We start from the raw sequence: 16,482 nt of genomic DNA on the forward strand, positions 1-16,482 counted from the left end.
CAATGTCGTTGGGCGCTGTAAAGAGGCGCGCTAACCAGATTCATGTGCTCTGTGTAAAACAGGTGTATGAATAGGTTATGTATAGTAGAGGCGTGTACTAACCGGAGAATCTCGTTAACGCGCCCTAGATACCTAGTAGCGGGTAATAGTCGGAAAAGTACGGTACTCTATAAGGCGGACAATCAATCAAACACGCAGACAGACAACGATTGCCGTTTATATAGTAGATATATTGTTGTGGAAGTCAGCGCTGACTAGCCACTAGCAAGTGGGTTCTGCGTACAAGTTGGTCTTATACCGAATGAGTAATAGCTCTCATGCACAACTGTAATTGTTGCAAACAAAGGGTCTGGTGAATAATGGCTTTTATTCACACAAGCTCTCTCAGTCTTTATTTCAGTCGTTTGTACTCTGTATCGCTAGCTCTGTGCTCTTTGTTTTCCCGTCTTAACACTGAAGCACCTTTGCTTGTATAGCAAGGGCTGAGTGTTAATCAACGGGCTTTCCACGGAAGCTGGCTTTTAATTATAGGGCTAATCTGAGAATAGCTGAATGCTTACGGCAATTAAAGCAGCTCAGCTTAGTAAATCCATCACAATATATTTATATATATATTTATATATATATATTTATATATATATATTTATATATATATATTTATATATATATTGTGATGGATTTACTAAGCTGAGCTGCTTTAATTGCCGTAAGCATTCAGCTATTCTCAGATTAGCCCTATATATATATATATGTATATATATATATAAAAGAATGATAAAACATAATACATTGAAAAAATACCGAAAAAGTTTACTGCTCTTAATAAAATGTTACGCTGCTAAAAATAAATCATAGACATGTTTTATAAGCAGCTACGTTCTTGATAAAAGTTTGTGTTGCAACAGTGTCTTCTAGGGCAGTCTGTTAAATATCTAATTGTAATTTTTCTTCGAAATATTGGACTGTTTTAGATTTTCTTTTACTTATTTTAGGTGGTAGATGTTGGCACAAAACTTGTGATTTCCAAGTCAAATCGATCAAGGTATGTCTTTTTGAGGTTGTGATATAAAGTTGATATGACGTGGTGCTGTCAAAATATCTTTATTTCATTTAATCAGCGGTAAAAGTTCATCATGGGATTAATTTTATCATATTTTTTGTTACATCAACAAAATATATATTTTATAAACTTATTATGCAACGCTTAACGCAGTAGAAAAGATCTTGCCATACTGTATTATTCGTTAACTTTTTTATGTGTATCAAATGTTTATTTTCAGTTTCATGCTCTACTAATCCATGATAGTCTCACTAACGCATTAGACCAGCCTGCTGACATTGTTATAGTACCAAGACATGATTCTGAGCGAAGTCACTATTTACTAATGGTTAGTATTCTTATGCTGCACTTTTCTACTAAAAGACTATGTCAAAATATTATTTTTGAGAACAATTAGTGTTGGATGGCTGTGCATAGTTATTATAATTATTTTAAAAGTTTAAAACAGCACATCTTTTATATAGCATGTAACTTGAATAAGATTACTGTTTTGTAGGCACAAAAATACTTGCTCTGCGTGTATCTATAACATGCAACTTGCATTAGCTTGCATAGCTTTATATACAAGTTGTATATGGTACTGTGTTTGCAGCTGGTAGATAGGAAACTTAGGAAAATTCATTTAATGGACTCTCTTTCTTACAAAGGACAACAGACCATTGAAAAAAGGTGAGCATGGAATACTTCACTAGGTTTGTCGGTAAATCTTACAAAAAGCAACCGTTTATTGCCTTTGCATTCTAGCATAAATGGTTTAATCCAAAAACTCAAAAACTGCAAAAACATTTGCAGGAAGCTTGTTTCTGTTGATGAGAGTTTTGCTGATTATGCTGGGACAGATAGTGAGATGGCGGCCATGCAACAGAAAGATTGTGTTAGCTGTGGACTGTATGTTATCAAGGTGTGTTATACTCTCATTCGTAGAGGTCTCAAGACTTCAACAATTATCAGTAGGAAACGTCTGGTTGGATTATTTATCTACACATTAACTATTACTAGGAAACCTAGTCCTATTCTGCCAATTTTCACTGTTAACCGCAATATTTTTTCAGCAAAGTCTGTGTGTTTTCTAGTAGGGGTTATGCAATAATCTGGAACTTTCTAGATATTCGGCACATTTTTGTTGTAAACTAATTAAAAAATAATTCTAAGAATCTGTATTTTTATAATGTTATTAATATTTTCAGCATGCGCAACAATATGTTGAATTGTTTTGAGCTGAAAAATAGAATAGATGGGGATATGTCTTTGAATCCTTCCACATACCGTGAAGATATATTGGCAAGTATAAAGGTATGTGAAACAATAACTATTCCCAGCAGATTTAGCACATTTCTATATATTGTATGTAAATATATGTTAACATACTTCCTCACTTATTTGGTTTAACTTTCTCAACCTGAACTAACAACTTTTTAACATTTTTGCATTGAATTTCGTTTTTAACCAGTTGTCTTTATTTATGTTAGGAAGATGGTCAAGCATTAACGGATATCAAGCTCTATGTTGAAGCAGGTAGGTTGAAGATGTAAGCCACCTACAGACTAACAAGTTTTATATTTGTATCATGTTAATACATAAAAATTATTTTACTGTGTTCAGCAATCTAGAGCATGAGAATACTATTCTGATATCTTTAAATAGTATAGTGTTGGTATCTACAGACATTACCCGGTTTATATATATCTAATGCATGTTCTTAACCCTTTGGCTACGAAGCGCTTAGCGCCTAATGCCGGGGAAAATACCAGCGTACGGAGGAAATTACTAGGGCGATTTGAGCCTTGGACATGACTGCATAACAACTGCTTAATATGCATAGCTGAAAAATATGAAAGCTGAGAAATTTCTTTACAAGCTGATATTTTTTCTATGCAGATAGCTTGCAAATGCTTTCCAGCAAAAGTCTCAATTTGTTGAAGCTATTAATTTTTTTTCATACGCCATTTTCAATTATATTTTCCTAATTGATAAAGGTAGTTGACAATGTTGTATAAATAATACTTGCACGGATTCATAGGTTCTCAACAATTTGCAAAAGAAATTGGTCGTCAAAGAGCATTGAAAGTGGAGTTATGAGCTCCGATGCGTTGCGGGAGCGCCACTCGAAATTCTCAGTGCATGTCCCAAAAGACCAGCGAAAAATGGAGGCCTGCCAATGTCCCCTAAATTTTGCTATAACTTACATGCCAATTGGAATAGAGCTATAAATGAATATGCATTTGAAAGCTTAGAAATTTCTCAACAGGCAGCCATTTATTCCCTGCAAATCGTTCCTGCAAATTTATTCGTCTGTGAATATTTCTATCAAAATTGTGATGTGTCAAACTTGCCACCTTTCTATCATAAAGCATCGATAACAAATACATTTTTGGAAGCAATAACTCTGTGAACATGGTTTATGATAAGCATCTGCACGGTGTCATATGTTTGCAAGATTTTGTAAAGAAACTGGTTGTCCAAGTCGGCCTTTCCAAGCCAGCAAGCTTTTATCTATAGATATGAATTTACCAGGCAGCAAAACAGAATATAACCGGTCGTATATCATGGCAAAAACATCTTCTAACTTGAAAAATTTATTGCTAGCAGGTTGTTCAAAATTGTCAGCAAAAGGCACAGTAAAGAGTAAACTTGCTTCTATTTTTCTTTCTATTTTTAATTTTATTAAAAATTAGTGTAGATAATAAAAGGATTGTGGACCAGTAAGACAACAGAGTAGACTTTTTGAAAATACTTATATGCAAAGCTAAAAAAATAACTCGACAAATATCTTTACCATCAACAGGCCCTGAAGCATCGCAATGTTTTTGGAGGCCATATTTATTCGTTCCGTTAAATATAACATTTATAATGGCCAATATTATGAAAAGCTTAAACTATTAAAAATACTTACTTTTTTAAAAATTCCAACTTCTTTCTGCCAAGTTGTCAGCAAAATGTAATTTTTTTGGTTTTAAGTCAGTTCCTCTTTGAAATCCGTAAATACTCCTGGTTTCATCGCCGGCCGTTTCACTCTCACTTTTGCAATCCAATTCACCCTGTTGATCTTATTTTTCACCTTCATCGTCTTCCCCACATTCTTCCGACCTGATATCCTCTTTTTTGCTTCCAAACCAGTCGATGTTTGCTAAGCAAACTTTATTAGCAGAGCTTGAACAACCGCGTGCGTTCATGATGACTAGATTTCCATAAAAGATCACATCGTTGCAAAGTGTATTGCTTGCACATGCGTATTATGGAGTATTTATAGCCTCAAAACAGTATTACAAAGCCAACGGGAATTGATCAAATTACTAATTTTAAGTTTTAAGTCTGTTTTTTTAATAAATAATAAATTTTAAAAAAGATCTATCGAAGGCCGAATTATTTCAGGATTTTCGGGATCCGTACGCTGAGACAATGCTCGTATTCCGGGCTCTTACGGATTTCGTAAGCAAAGGGTTAACTAGATCAAAACTTTGTGAAGTAGTCTATACTGTTTTCTATTTATTTATTTGTGTAATAGCCAAGGAAGAATCCACCAGAGAAGGAACAGTGAAGTGTTTCACGGCAACAGAAGATCATGAAGCTACCAACTGGAATGGCAAGGAGCTTACAGAAAAACCTAAGAAATTTCCTGCTGTCTCACTAGATGCTCAGCTTATGTATCATAAAATGAAGTACCTGAAGCGCTATAAAACACACTATACTAGTTGTGGTGTATTTAATGTAGTTCCAGCCGAAGGTTACGAACACTGTCGACAGGAGCATATATCTGGAATGTATGATGGTATTCAGATGGTAAATGAGACTATTTTCAGCCCATACGGCAGCGTTTACTACCTGTGTCATAGTTTTGAATACTACCAATACGGTAATATTCAATCGCTGATACTACCGTTGCCGTAGTAATGAGAACTGAATACTACTTCATACGTAGTAATATTGAATCATCGCTGAAACCAGCTAATTGTTAATGAGAGTTATCTTCTCTTTTTCATCTCTATGCCAACTTTGTTTCTATGGTATTTTGCTGTTCATGCTGTTTTGTTCTATTCTAGCGAGTTGCATTCAATCTTTTTATAGTAATTGAATTCACGCTGGACTGGTGAGGTTGTGAAGTGTAATAAACGAATAATTATTTGTAACTTTTGCACATCACATTTGAGCTGGACATCAAAACTACAACATTTAAAGGTAGAGATTCAACCGTGAAGTTGCTCATAAAAAAAAATCTACTCAAAGATTTAAATTTCTGTTTTAATTAAAAATATTCGTAAATGTAACCAATGATATACAGCCCCCAAGGATAGCCGACGGCTATCATATGGGCGGGGTTTAATGATGGAGCTCTATTAGGATTGTGCTAGCCGGGGTTTCGGAGCAAACACAACTCTCGCGGGGCGGTCGCGTTGCTTTGTTAGGTTTTAGAAAACACGAATCGCTGTTATCGTTTCATTAGCTTATTCAGCCAGTAGACCCCGCGGGTCACAATAGCAAACATTGAATTTCTGCAGTGTAGGGGTAATACCTAACCAAAATAATGTATTTATTCAAAATAAAACATTTCAAATTACCTACTTTTAGTAATTTTAAAATTGGTAAAGGTCGTAGTATATGCCTAAAGTTAAATATAACTACCCGAACAACGGCATTTTTTTCTAGTTTTTGATTAATATTTTGCCACCCCTAATATAAAATCTAATCTAATCTAAAATTTTCCCACTACACCCTTCTAGAAAGAAGGAAAGGCGTGGGAACTCTTTTATTACAAAAATTCTTTACTAAAAACCTCTCAGGTCTCGAGTTGTTCTCGGCCAAAAAGAATTAAAAAATGCATTTGTCCGAATTGTTGGCACAAACAGACCTGTTTTCTGTCGAGTGTTGTGGTGCTTGATAGTATTTTTAAAATCAGGGACCGTAAAGTTCCTTTCCACTGCTTTTAAATAAAATGCACACCTAATATCTTTTCGCCGTTTAGCTAAACTCTCGATCCCTGTATTTGCTCTGATTTCTGTAAAACTGACTTGCCCCTTTAGTTTAAAAATGAACCTTAAAGCGGTGTTCTGTATTTTCTAAAATCTTTTGATATCTTTTTTCATAAACGGGTCCCATACCGTGCAACCGTACTCTAAAAGTTGCCTCACCAAAGAAAAATAAGCAATCTGCCGAGTTTTTGAGTCAGCATGCTTTAAAACTCTCCTTAGCATATGTAATGTTCTATTAGCTTTGCTTATTATTTTTACATAGTGAATTTCCCATTTCAGGTTATTTTGCAACTCAATGCCAAGATATGGATGTGAATCAACATTGTCTAAACGTTGGTCACATAAAAAATAACTTGCTTTGACAAAGTCTTTCATCGGTTTCACATTGTTTTACCTTGCCAATAAGATGGGACAGCAGGCAAAGCTGTGCAATGTAGTTTTCATACTCAAAATCTAAATGCGAAACCAAATTTGAGCTATTTTACGATTGTGACTATTAATATCACGAATGCTTGTGAATGGCAACTGACTGATCATAATGGTGACAATATTGGGATACTATATTTATTTGACAACAAAATGAATTTAACAGATAAGTAAAATAACCACTATAGTTCATAATATTCGTAAATTTACAAGGTGCTTTATTCAGCATATTTGTTTGTTCGGGTGCCGTGTTTGGGTTAATCCCAACAGAGCTTCATCATTAAACCCCGCCCATATGAGCGCCGTCGTCTATCCTGGGGGCTATATATCATTGATGTAACAAATCAATCCAAGGACGGCCTTAGGCAGGCTTGTGTTGAATGAAGTGATGTATCGTAATGGTTTATTTTCATTTTAGTAATTAATCAGTAATTAATTTTTCATACGAACCTTTACTGTATGTCATTGACATAATTCGTTTTTTATTAATTAATAAAAAACAATAAATTTAATGTAAAGTTTAGTAGTAGTTAGTTAGAGATATTAACATAACTAACTCCTTTTACTTGTTCGGTGTCTGATAGAGAAAAATAAGGTTAAACAAACAAAGGTTATTTATAAATAAAGTTAGTAACATACAGTAGAGTATAAGTAAGTATAAATAAATGAATTATATAACTTTCTCAAGTTCAGGCCAGTGATTATATATAAATAATCCTCAAATGAAATATTAAATGAATACTGTGTATTAAAAATATAAAAAATATTTAGAAAAATAATCGTAAATAATCAATATGAAATAATAGTAATAACTATTTCACTACATGTTACTCTATGCATTCACTCACGCAATCCCCTACCCTTAATGTGTTAGTTTCTAAAGGAGTGCTTACATGTTTTACACTATATCTAGTTGATATCCTTCAACCAGAAGATTTATTTATTTGAAGTTCATACATGTATATTTGTGTAGTCTAAGCCTCAGACTTAAAACGTGTGGAGTTGATGGTGCCCACTATCCAACTCCAAAATGAGCCAAAGGGTCATCATACAGCTGGCCTGTGTTGGGTAGTCAATGGGGGTAAAGGCACGATTTGTGTATTTATCATGTGTATTTTGATTGTTTTAGCATGGCTAACTATGATCAGTATCTTGATGTCTGTCTTAAAGAGCAGGCGACTAAACGTCCAGCTGAAGACTATCAGGGCTATTTGAAAACATGCATTGCTGAGCAAGAGTCAAAGCGCAGCAAAGATAATACAGGATGTTCTGATTATCTGGCGACAGTACAGCAAGAACTAGGCAAGAAAACTGAAAATGGTCAGTGCTGTTTTAGTTCATAAAAGTGTAAATCAGCCGGATAGAGTTCTAAGATGCTTTAGGTGAAGTGCAAGATTTTCAATGGCGATATTCGGCTTTTCACTTACCGCAATGTTTTCTCTTTTTACCCACTTGTTAGCATATGTGGATGGTGTCAATATAGAGAGTGCCACAAGCCAAAAGAACACATGTATCGATATTGATGCCACCCAGGAAGCTCCTAGCTCTTCGCACTCCTTGAGCAACAAGCAAGATCCTTATGGTAAACTCAATAATTAAGTCATACTCAGTTATCATTGTTTTTATTCAAGCAATTCAGACATCGGAAAAGTTGGGGGATTGGAAACATTTTTAGTGCAACTCAGTAACAATAAAAAATGCAGCATGGTCGCATTCACAATTTATAATGTCTCATTGCTATGCTCCGATATTCATAACTAAATGTGACTCTTTACTCAGGGTATTGAATGAGTTGCTCCGCTTTCCTTTTAAATTGTGCAGTATATTAGGCAATTCTATGTAACTAGCCATGCGCTGGTGCAATCATAGCACTCTGTGACCATATTTTAGAATACCTTCACAGACCAGCAGGCAGACAAGTATCTCCGGAAGTACGTGTAGACTACTCACAATACGTCAGCTTAGTGTCTGGTTAGTATTAGTAGCATGGTTAAAGGCATGCATGTTGTTAACTCTATCAGATGTAAATAGTGTGATTGGTAGGCATAGGTATATCCTGACATTCACTTTATAACACCCCAACCCCACAAGAAAAATATAACTGCACACAACAATAACTATTATGCCATGCCCATACTGAGTAGGGTGCTTACAACTTTCATGTTCATTACAATGAAACGACTTCCATGGATCATGGCTTAAAAAGCAATGTTTTCACTCAACCCATTGGAAGCCATCAGCATGGCATAAATAGTCACCATAGCCCAAATCAAAGGCCTTTTGTTAATTTCAATACAATCATGGAATTTACTGAATGACTTAAGGTGGATAGGCTTATTTTCCTACCCACCCTCTCTGGCTAAAAATCCAAAACCTACTTGTAAAATTAAATATATGGCAACTTCCTCAAAGGCCTAGATGTGCATTATTATAATATAGGTGGTGATTAACTAGCTAAGCTCTTTATAAACAGAGTTATTAAACTGCAAGACCAGTTAGCAAGTTATGAGATATGTTTGCTTACCAGGATAGTAAAGAACTGTAGTTGACTGATGGCAATGATATACTCTCACTCACATTGAAGCTACACAGCAATCAGCAAGTGAAACTCTTTATGATTGAAATCCTGTTTCTGATATCAAACAGCCAATGTTGTATTTTCCTGAATTCATCAGCAGCATGATTATTGCTCGAGCCTTGCCCGGCTACTATAGCACCTTAGCTACCACCATAGCCAAATGAGTTTGCGTGATAATATGATATGTACCCCAATGGTATTTTGACTCTTTTGAGTTCAATGTGAAATTGTTTTCCTTTTCAGAGAATATAGAATCTGAGCCAAGAAGGACAAAAATGACATTTATAGAAATCAGTGAGGAGGAATGGAGCTTGGTCAGAGATAGATTGTTCAGTTTGTTTCAAGACGGAATAGCTATATTAACTGCAGTACATGATTTAGGTAGATTTTTTGTTATTTGTCAGAACTTGCCAGAACATTGATTTGGATGCTTAAAATTCTCGCTCCTATGACTTGTTTACACAACATTTGGCGGCTTAAGATCAAGAGCTCAAGCCATTAGGATAGTTCGCCAACAATTGACGTTGTGTTTATTGTGCTTTAATTTACTTAATAATTGCTTCTCCTAGGTCAAAGAGCAGCATATTATTCAAGCACCGAGTGCCGGGATTGTCTAGGGACAGAGAGTGAATCATATGAACAAGAGATATACATAATTAATCAGGCTTAGTTGAGTTTATACTGGTGATGCAGGACAATGGCTTGTCACAGTTGGCTGCGGAGTGACAAAACCCAAACTGCATAATCGACTGTGTTAACAAACATCCTTGTAAAGTGTGTGGTTTGAAGTATGGACCATCAGGGCTTTATGATCTTGCTGGCCGAAAGGCATCAACATTCATAATAGTGAGGGTTGGACTCCCCTCCATGCCACAGCCTCTTGTGGATACATAGTATATTGCCAGGTGTCTTTTGATTGTGGTTAACGGCCCAGTCAATCCACATACCAGAGTTTTTGATGCTCCGAGAGTCACAAGGCTCAAAGTATGATATTTGTTTAGTTGTGCCATGTTTTACCACATAGTTTTTGTTCCTTTCATCTCTCTTTTTTATCGATTGAATGACAGGTCATGTGTATAATTGTGACCAACCAAATAATATCAAAGTCTTCCTTCTAAAAATAGGCAATACATTCTGATTTTAGGTTTCAGGCATCTATCCTGTTATGTTTGTCTGACATGCGGAATCAGGGAAGACCCAATACAGTTAATGTGCCTCGGATTGTTTCCTTTATCTCCTGACAAATTTGTTTTCTTCTCATTTGAAGTTTTGAATTTGTTGTCTGCTATGACTAACTTCAATGCTTTAGTGAGTTATGCAACTATAGCCAGCGCAGTTAACTTCAACACGAAGAAGAATTTTCAGGTATGTGAGTAATTTGCTGGTTCATGGATCGTTTTTGTGTGTAGGTGTGTAGTAAACTTTGCACGCTAATTAAACTCATGATCACAAACAACCTCACCGCTTCATTTACTAAGTGTGTATAGTTTTGAAAATGAATGTCTGTTTACTTATCAGTTACAAATCTCTAACCAAGCGCATGATGCCAGTATTTGCAAAGGGTGTACCCCAAAACGCTTTCAATTGGGAAGGGAAGCATTTTCACATTTGGTACACAAGCTAATATGAACCCTCAATAACGTGTACAGCTTTTTTCCAAAATGTCAGATGAGGAGTTTATCTCACAGCTTCTGATTTTTAATAAATGATGCAAAGCAAATGATGTATAACTCACCTAAATACTACCTAAACTGTGCTATTATTACACATCTGACAATTTCTGAGCTATTTGGGGTAGTCTTCAAGCTTCAAACTAATATTAACATTGGTGATGATCACAATGTATTTTGCACTTCATATTTATTTACAGATGTACAACGTAAGGCCTGAAGTTATCAATTGTGTCATGAGGGAGTGGAAGAGGTTGGAGGAACTAGCAATGAGTGAGGAACATAATCTTCTACAGTGTCCGGCCTGTAACACAAAGCCACACAACATTAACGTTGATGGTAACTCTAAGCTATACCGCTATAAGAAAGCAGGAGGGTAAGTACTCCTATACTGCCCGAATTTCCAAAGAATATTGATGTATGGCGCTGGTGATTGTCTTTCAAGTAGCACCTATAAGCAGTGTTATTTATAATTTTTAGGGTGACTGAGATTGATTATAAGTCTGAGCTCATATTAGACTCTACTGATGTTGACAGAGAGGTTGATAAACTCAGAGGCAGTAAATCAGGCACAGCTGTTCAAGAGGTGAATTAAAATTTGATTGCTCCATTTGGTTCACACTTAGCACTAACTTTCTGTCTCATGAGTACCATAAAAGATAGTTCATCCCAATTGCAACAGTCAAATCACATTCTAGATGTGATAGACTATTTGGCTGCACAAATATTTAGCAGTTGGATTACATAGCAGAAGGCCTGTGGTGTTGCATTGGTATAGATGTTATGCATAAACTGCTAGCAGCATACCCAATATTTACAGCAATAATTTGTTGAGTTTTGAATCTCCCTCCCAAGATAAGTTAAAGCTCTACTGGTATGGCGTGTTTCAATTGAGCTTTAACAATGTATTGTATTACTGGACATCATTGCCGGATGTTGCAGCAAGGCTACGGATGAATGAACTCGCCTACAATTTCTTAGCACCACTGACGATGCAAATTGTTTATTGAAATTTGAGTCGATTGTATCTTTCATATGAATGTACAACACAATACATTGGGATTTGATCTACAATTGGTAATAGATTGTGAAAGAGCACACAGTTATTCCTAATTTTGATACAATCATTTTCAGATACCAAAATTTTTAATAATCGGTGTGTTCCTTCCAGGCCTCCTACTGTAAATAAGCACATCAATCACGTTTTTCTTGAAAGGTTGTTGACGATTCATGTGGGGAGACAAAATTGAAAAATGCTCAAGTCGGGGGAAAGGCCCATTCTTCTAAAGATGAGACCGGTCTCATGCTAGCAACATGTCGACACGTGTTTATTCTGAAAGGACTGGACATGAAGAGAGGAGAAATATTCCAGTATCCATATATACTTCAGGTATCAGTTTGTATTTCATCTATATGTAAACAGAACTCTCTCCTAACGCTGCAAATCATAAATTTAACATGCCATGATCATAAAAAAAATTTTTGTGAAATCTAAGCCAGGCGTACTTGAAGAAACTGTCATTTTCGTAACCTTTTGCTTTAAACATGAAATATCTTATGGTTCATGGTGCAATTCATTGTTTTTACTTTGTTCCCAAGAAACAGTTTCCAACAGCACAGTTCTTTGCCTATGATGTTGCGTGTAGGTATTACCCCTGGCTCCAGAAGTTTGATGGGGAAACAGCCAAAAAGCAAACTCCAATGTTATCTGTAATGCATGCTAAATCACACAAGTGGCCATGTCAGGTGATTATTGTTGTTATACGGTATAATATAGCAATAATTCATCAAGTTCTGCCAAAGCCCTTGTTGGCATAATTTTAAGTTTACCCTCAAGTAGGAAATCCTGATTTCTAAATTTAGTAGATAACTTAGAAAAAATATTCAGACATTTGTACAGTGCTTCCGAAAACCTGCATGAAAAAAGTTCTTTTTTTGCTTAGTCATAAATAAACTACTGATGTAAGATTTTGGCACAGGCAAAGCGGAAAACCACTTTCACTTCAACACATGTTACAATGCCACCAGACTCTCTCCCACCCCCCCTCCCCCCACAGTGGTTGGCTCAGGCCTTAGCGATGTCAGTTAGTGAATAACATTTTTATAACAATTGTATTTTCAGATGAAATGGAGTGGTAAGGTGGTAAAGGGAGCTGGTCGCTCAACTGGAGAAACCTGTGAACAAGCTAACAGTTACCTCTCACGTTTAGGTCCTGTCACTCGAAACTCTCATTCAGCAGGTGCGTTTTGTAGCATCCCATGACTGACCAGTTGATGAATTCCGCATAAGTTATTTAAACAGTTGGCATTGCTAGCACTGACCATTGTCCGACATGGGTTTCACCAACCATTCACCCACTCAACATTCTCAGACAAGCTATATTATCAGGCAAGGGACTTCATATTGTCTAACTCGACCCATAATATACCGTACAGGATGAAAATATCCGATGGATATAAAAATTCGCGATTTCGCGAACAGTCAACTCCGCGAATTATTAAATTCCGTGAATAATTAGTTCTATTTTTTATCACAAGGGAGAATAACTACTGCATCAAATTGAAAACTAGTCGCTAGGCTGGTTTTTAATATAACTACTAAACGTAGGTGAGTTCCAAAACATTTTTAAAATCATTGCCTAGGCTTTGAGCTAACACCATTGCCAATGCATCACATTTATTTACAAAATTGTTCAAGGTTGTCACAAGATAGGCAGAACGGCGTCATAGCGAAAATAGCCACTAGGCAGAAGTACTAAACGTAGCCGAGTTCCAAAACTTCTTTAAAATTTTCGCCGGGGTTCGAGTTTTATTGCCATTGCAGCAAACTTTACAAAATTATTCAAGGTTTTTATAAGTAGTTCGGCATGGCTTCATCATCGCAAAAAGGCTCTCCTAGTCTTTATACATTGAAATCAACTTCATCAATCTCGAATACCAAAGTTGAGGATGATCATGATTCTGATCTGGACATTATGGTTGTCACACAGTAGATGTGGTGACACCCCGAGTTTTTATACACGACCCCTTGTGCGGGTCTATCAAGAGAAGATTCAAACTTTTCACTAGACGTTGCCTTTATTGCAAGTGAATAATGAATGTCCTTAGCCAGCAGCAAGTCAGTCTTTATATACTAAAACATTATTCCAGTAATTTCCAGAAAAAACAGCATTATTAGTCGGTTGCTAAAAATAGAATATTGCGTAATAACTGAGTAAGTGAACTGTGTTAATAAAGAAATAGTATGACTCAACCATGGATTGCGCAATACTACGTAAGGAATTTAACTATTGCGCAATGCAACATTAGCTACAGGTATTCAATGATTGCGCAACATGCGTGTACAAAGGTAACAGTCTGATGCAGATTATATTGACAATGGTATGTATTTGATGTGCAGTGCAGATACGTTTTTCCATTATTAACTGCTTTAGTTAATTCTTTTGTTTAAAAACTGATCGCTTCCATTAAATACTTCAGCTATTGTTTTTGTTCTTCCTTGACACTTGTTGAGATTTTTTTCTTAGCTGTGTTTACTGCAGATTGAGAAGAAAACAACCTACTCCGATTACGAAAACTAGAGACAAGTAGTAATATTCATCAAGGCAGGAATATTGGCAGAGAAGCAACCAGTCAACCTAGACCCCTTCATTGACAGCAACTCCTTGATATTGCTGCAGCAAACATGATTAAATCATATATTTTATTTCATGTATAGATATATTATAATTTATTACAAACTTGAGTGTACAAATAAAATTTTACAAACGATGAATGGAGTAAATATAAACAGTTTAGTCTATATTGCGGTTGTCTAGAGCAATAAAATTAAACTGATACTCTTGATAAGTGAATACTAGCGTCTAATGGCGCTCTCTGACTAGTTATTTTGGTAATAGCAGCTCTACATCGCTGACACTGTCTTGGGTAGATGTTAAAGGCTATTATCTTGCTACTACATGGCTGGTAAGGAAGTTATCATCAGAACTCTCCTCGTAGCTTACTATTGCAATGTTCTGCCGGCTGGCCAAAGATTTGTGCTCGTAAAGGCGTTTTAGCTCTTTTTTTTAAATCAGATATATTCTCCTCGTAAGTAGCTGCGGTCACTTCTATCTGAATTTCCAGACTTCTCTGAATGATTCGTGATCTTCTAAAAATGACATACACCACCCTTGCAATCATTGTTCTTCCGTGTATGATGAAAAATCTCTCTCACACTAAAACAAATAATGAATTGGTAGGGATGGAAAACATGAATATTGCGTTTTTCCGAAGAACCAAAGTAAGATTCAACTAATTTAGTAAATGTGAAAAACTCATTACTTACCACAAATTGTTGGTTCATCAAAGGCCTCCAAATCTGTGAATATTCGTGAAAACCTCTGAACGCAACAAAGAATTTATAGCTTCGTACGATCCACCCGTGGTTGTAAGCTAAATAGAAAACGAAACGCGCAATGCGCGCAGCTGCGCATGCGTAAGGTTAACTCTATTGCTAGACGTAATAGAGTTAACTTTTCCTAGAGAGTGGCAGTTTTCAGCCGCGAATAAATTCATCCGCGAATATGCATGAAAAGACAATTTTCGCGAAATATAACTCCGGGAATAAATTCATCCTGTACGGTAAGTGACAAATTCAGGCATCTCAAATGTCAGACTAACAATTACTGCCCTAAGTAACAGAGGTGTTCACCTTTTCTCTGTCACACATTTGAGAAATGCCATTTTGGTTGACTCAAAGTGAGGTGGGTGTTGTTTTGGCATAAGATTATGGTTAATTGTGGATGATGGTTGACCTGAATATTACCGATGTGAGAGTAAGCATCATGTCATTTCGATAGCAGATTCTCATGTGTCTATGAATTGTGTCTGGTCAGGTGTCTGGGACTTTTGTGATTACCAATTTTGACCTACACTGATGTATAACATTGACTGCGGGTGAGACTGGCATAGGGGGAAGGAGGCCAGCAACTTCTCTCAATAGACCGAGTAATTAGACAATGAACTGCTTGACCTCTCAATACATGCAAACTGAGACCCATTTCTGTTGTTATGATGCTGTGGTGTATGTTTGGATACCTATCTTTTCATTGTCTGCAATAGTGCGTAGGGAGAGGATAACTCAGAGTGCTAAGTTCGGGAATAGCCGCAAGCTTTTGGAACTTCCAGTGTGGATTGCAGCACAGTTGAGCAAGGTAACAAGGTGTATTTCATTTGAGACTTAGCAATTTGGTTAACAGAATTTGTGGTATGAGCTTTGCTTCTAAGGAAGAGTATTGGTTATTAACACTTCTATTTCATGTCTAGAAAATGATAATTGGAAGAAGTTCCATATCTGAATTTGTTTCTTATTGAAATAATTGCTGTGAACCATATCTTCATCCGGGGGAAACAGAACTAATAACCTTGATGCCAGGCATGATCGGCAGAAGCTTGCATCTGGACTCATAACTCAATCAGGCTAACCAATGGGAAGGTTCAACCAATACTTGTATTTTGTAGATGAAGAGAGAAATTAAGGAAATGGAGGAGCAGTTTTTGGTGATGTGTGGAGACTTGAAGAAGAGTGAGGCTCAAATTGAACAGCTAGGAGAGGAATATTCCAAGATTGGAGAAGGTAATAACTATGTTGGCATTTGCAGTACGGTCCAATTGGTTGCATTCGTTCAGGGTTCACAGTACAGAAAACCAAAAAATCCAGTGTTCAGTCCCAGTACAGCAAAAATAATTCTTTTGCTTTTTTGTAGTTTTTCTACCGGTGGAAATGTAAATTAGTTTATT

General features: G+C 36.2%; 1 protein-coding gene across 1 annotated transcript; it reads left to right on the forward strand.

Moving 5' to 3' along the window:
* Positions 1-10,318: 10,318 nt before the first annotated feature.
* LOC137388502 (uncharacterized) lies at positions 10,319-15,926 on the forward strand. Its single transcript, XM_068074989.1, has 7 exons — positions 10,319-10,396; positions 10,902-11,077; positions 11,182-11,287; positions 11,918-12,091; positions 12,301-12,447; positions 12,824-12,941; positions 15,805-15,926. Exons 1-7 carry the CDS (start codon positions 10,319-10,321, stop codon positions 15,924-15,926), a joined length of 921 nt encoding a protein of 306 aa, XP_067931090.1.
* Positions 15,927-16,482: the final 556 nt, after the last annotated feature.

The sequence above is a fragment of the Watersipora subatra genome, chromosome 2 (genome assembly GCF_963576615.1).
Source record: "Watersipora subatra chromosome 2, tzWatSuba1.1, whole genome shotgun sequence".
Taxonomy (NCBI): domain Eukaryota; kingdom Metazoa; phylum Bryozoa; class Gymnolaemata; order Cheilostomatida; family Watersiporidae; genus Watersipora; species Watersipora subatra.

Coding starts and splice junctions, on each gene's coding strand:
- LOC137388502 (XM_068074989.1), top strand. CDS start 10,319: ATGACTAACTTCAATGCTTTAGTGAGTTATGCAACTATAGCCAGCGCA. Junction 11,078..11,181: donor CGCTATAAGAAAGCAGGAGG/GTAAGTACTCCT, acceptor TATAATTTTTAG/GGTGACTGAGATTGATTATA. Junction 12,092..12,300: donor AGTATCCATATATACTTCAG/GTATCAGTTTGT, acceptor TTTGTTCCCAAG/AAACAGTTTCCAACAGCACA.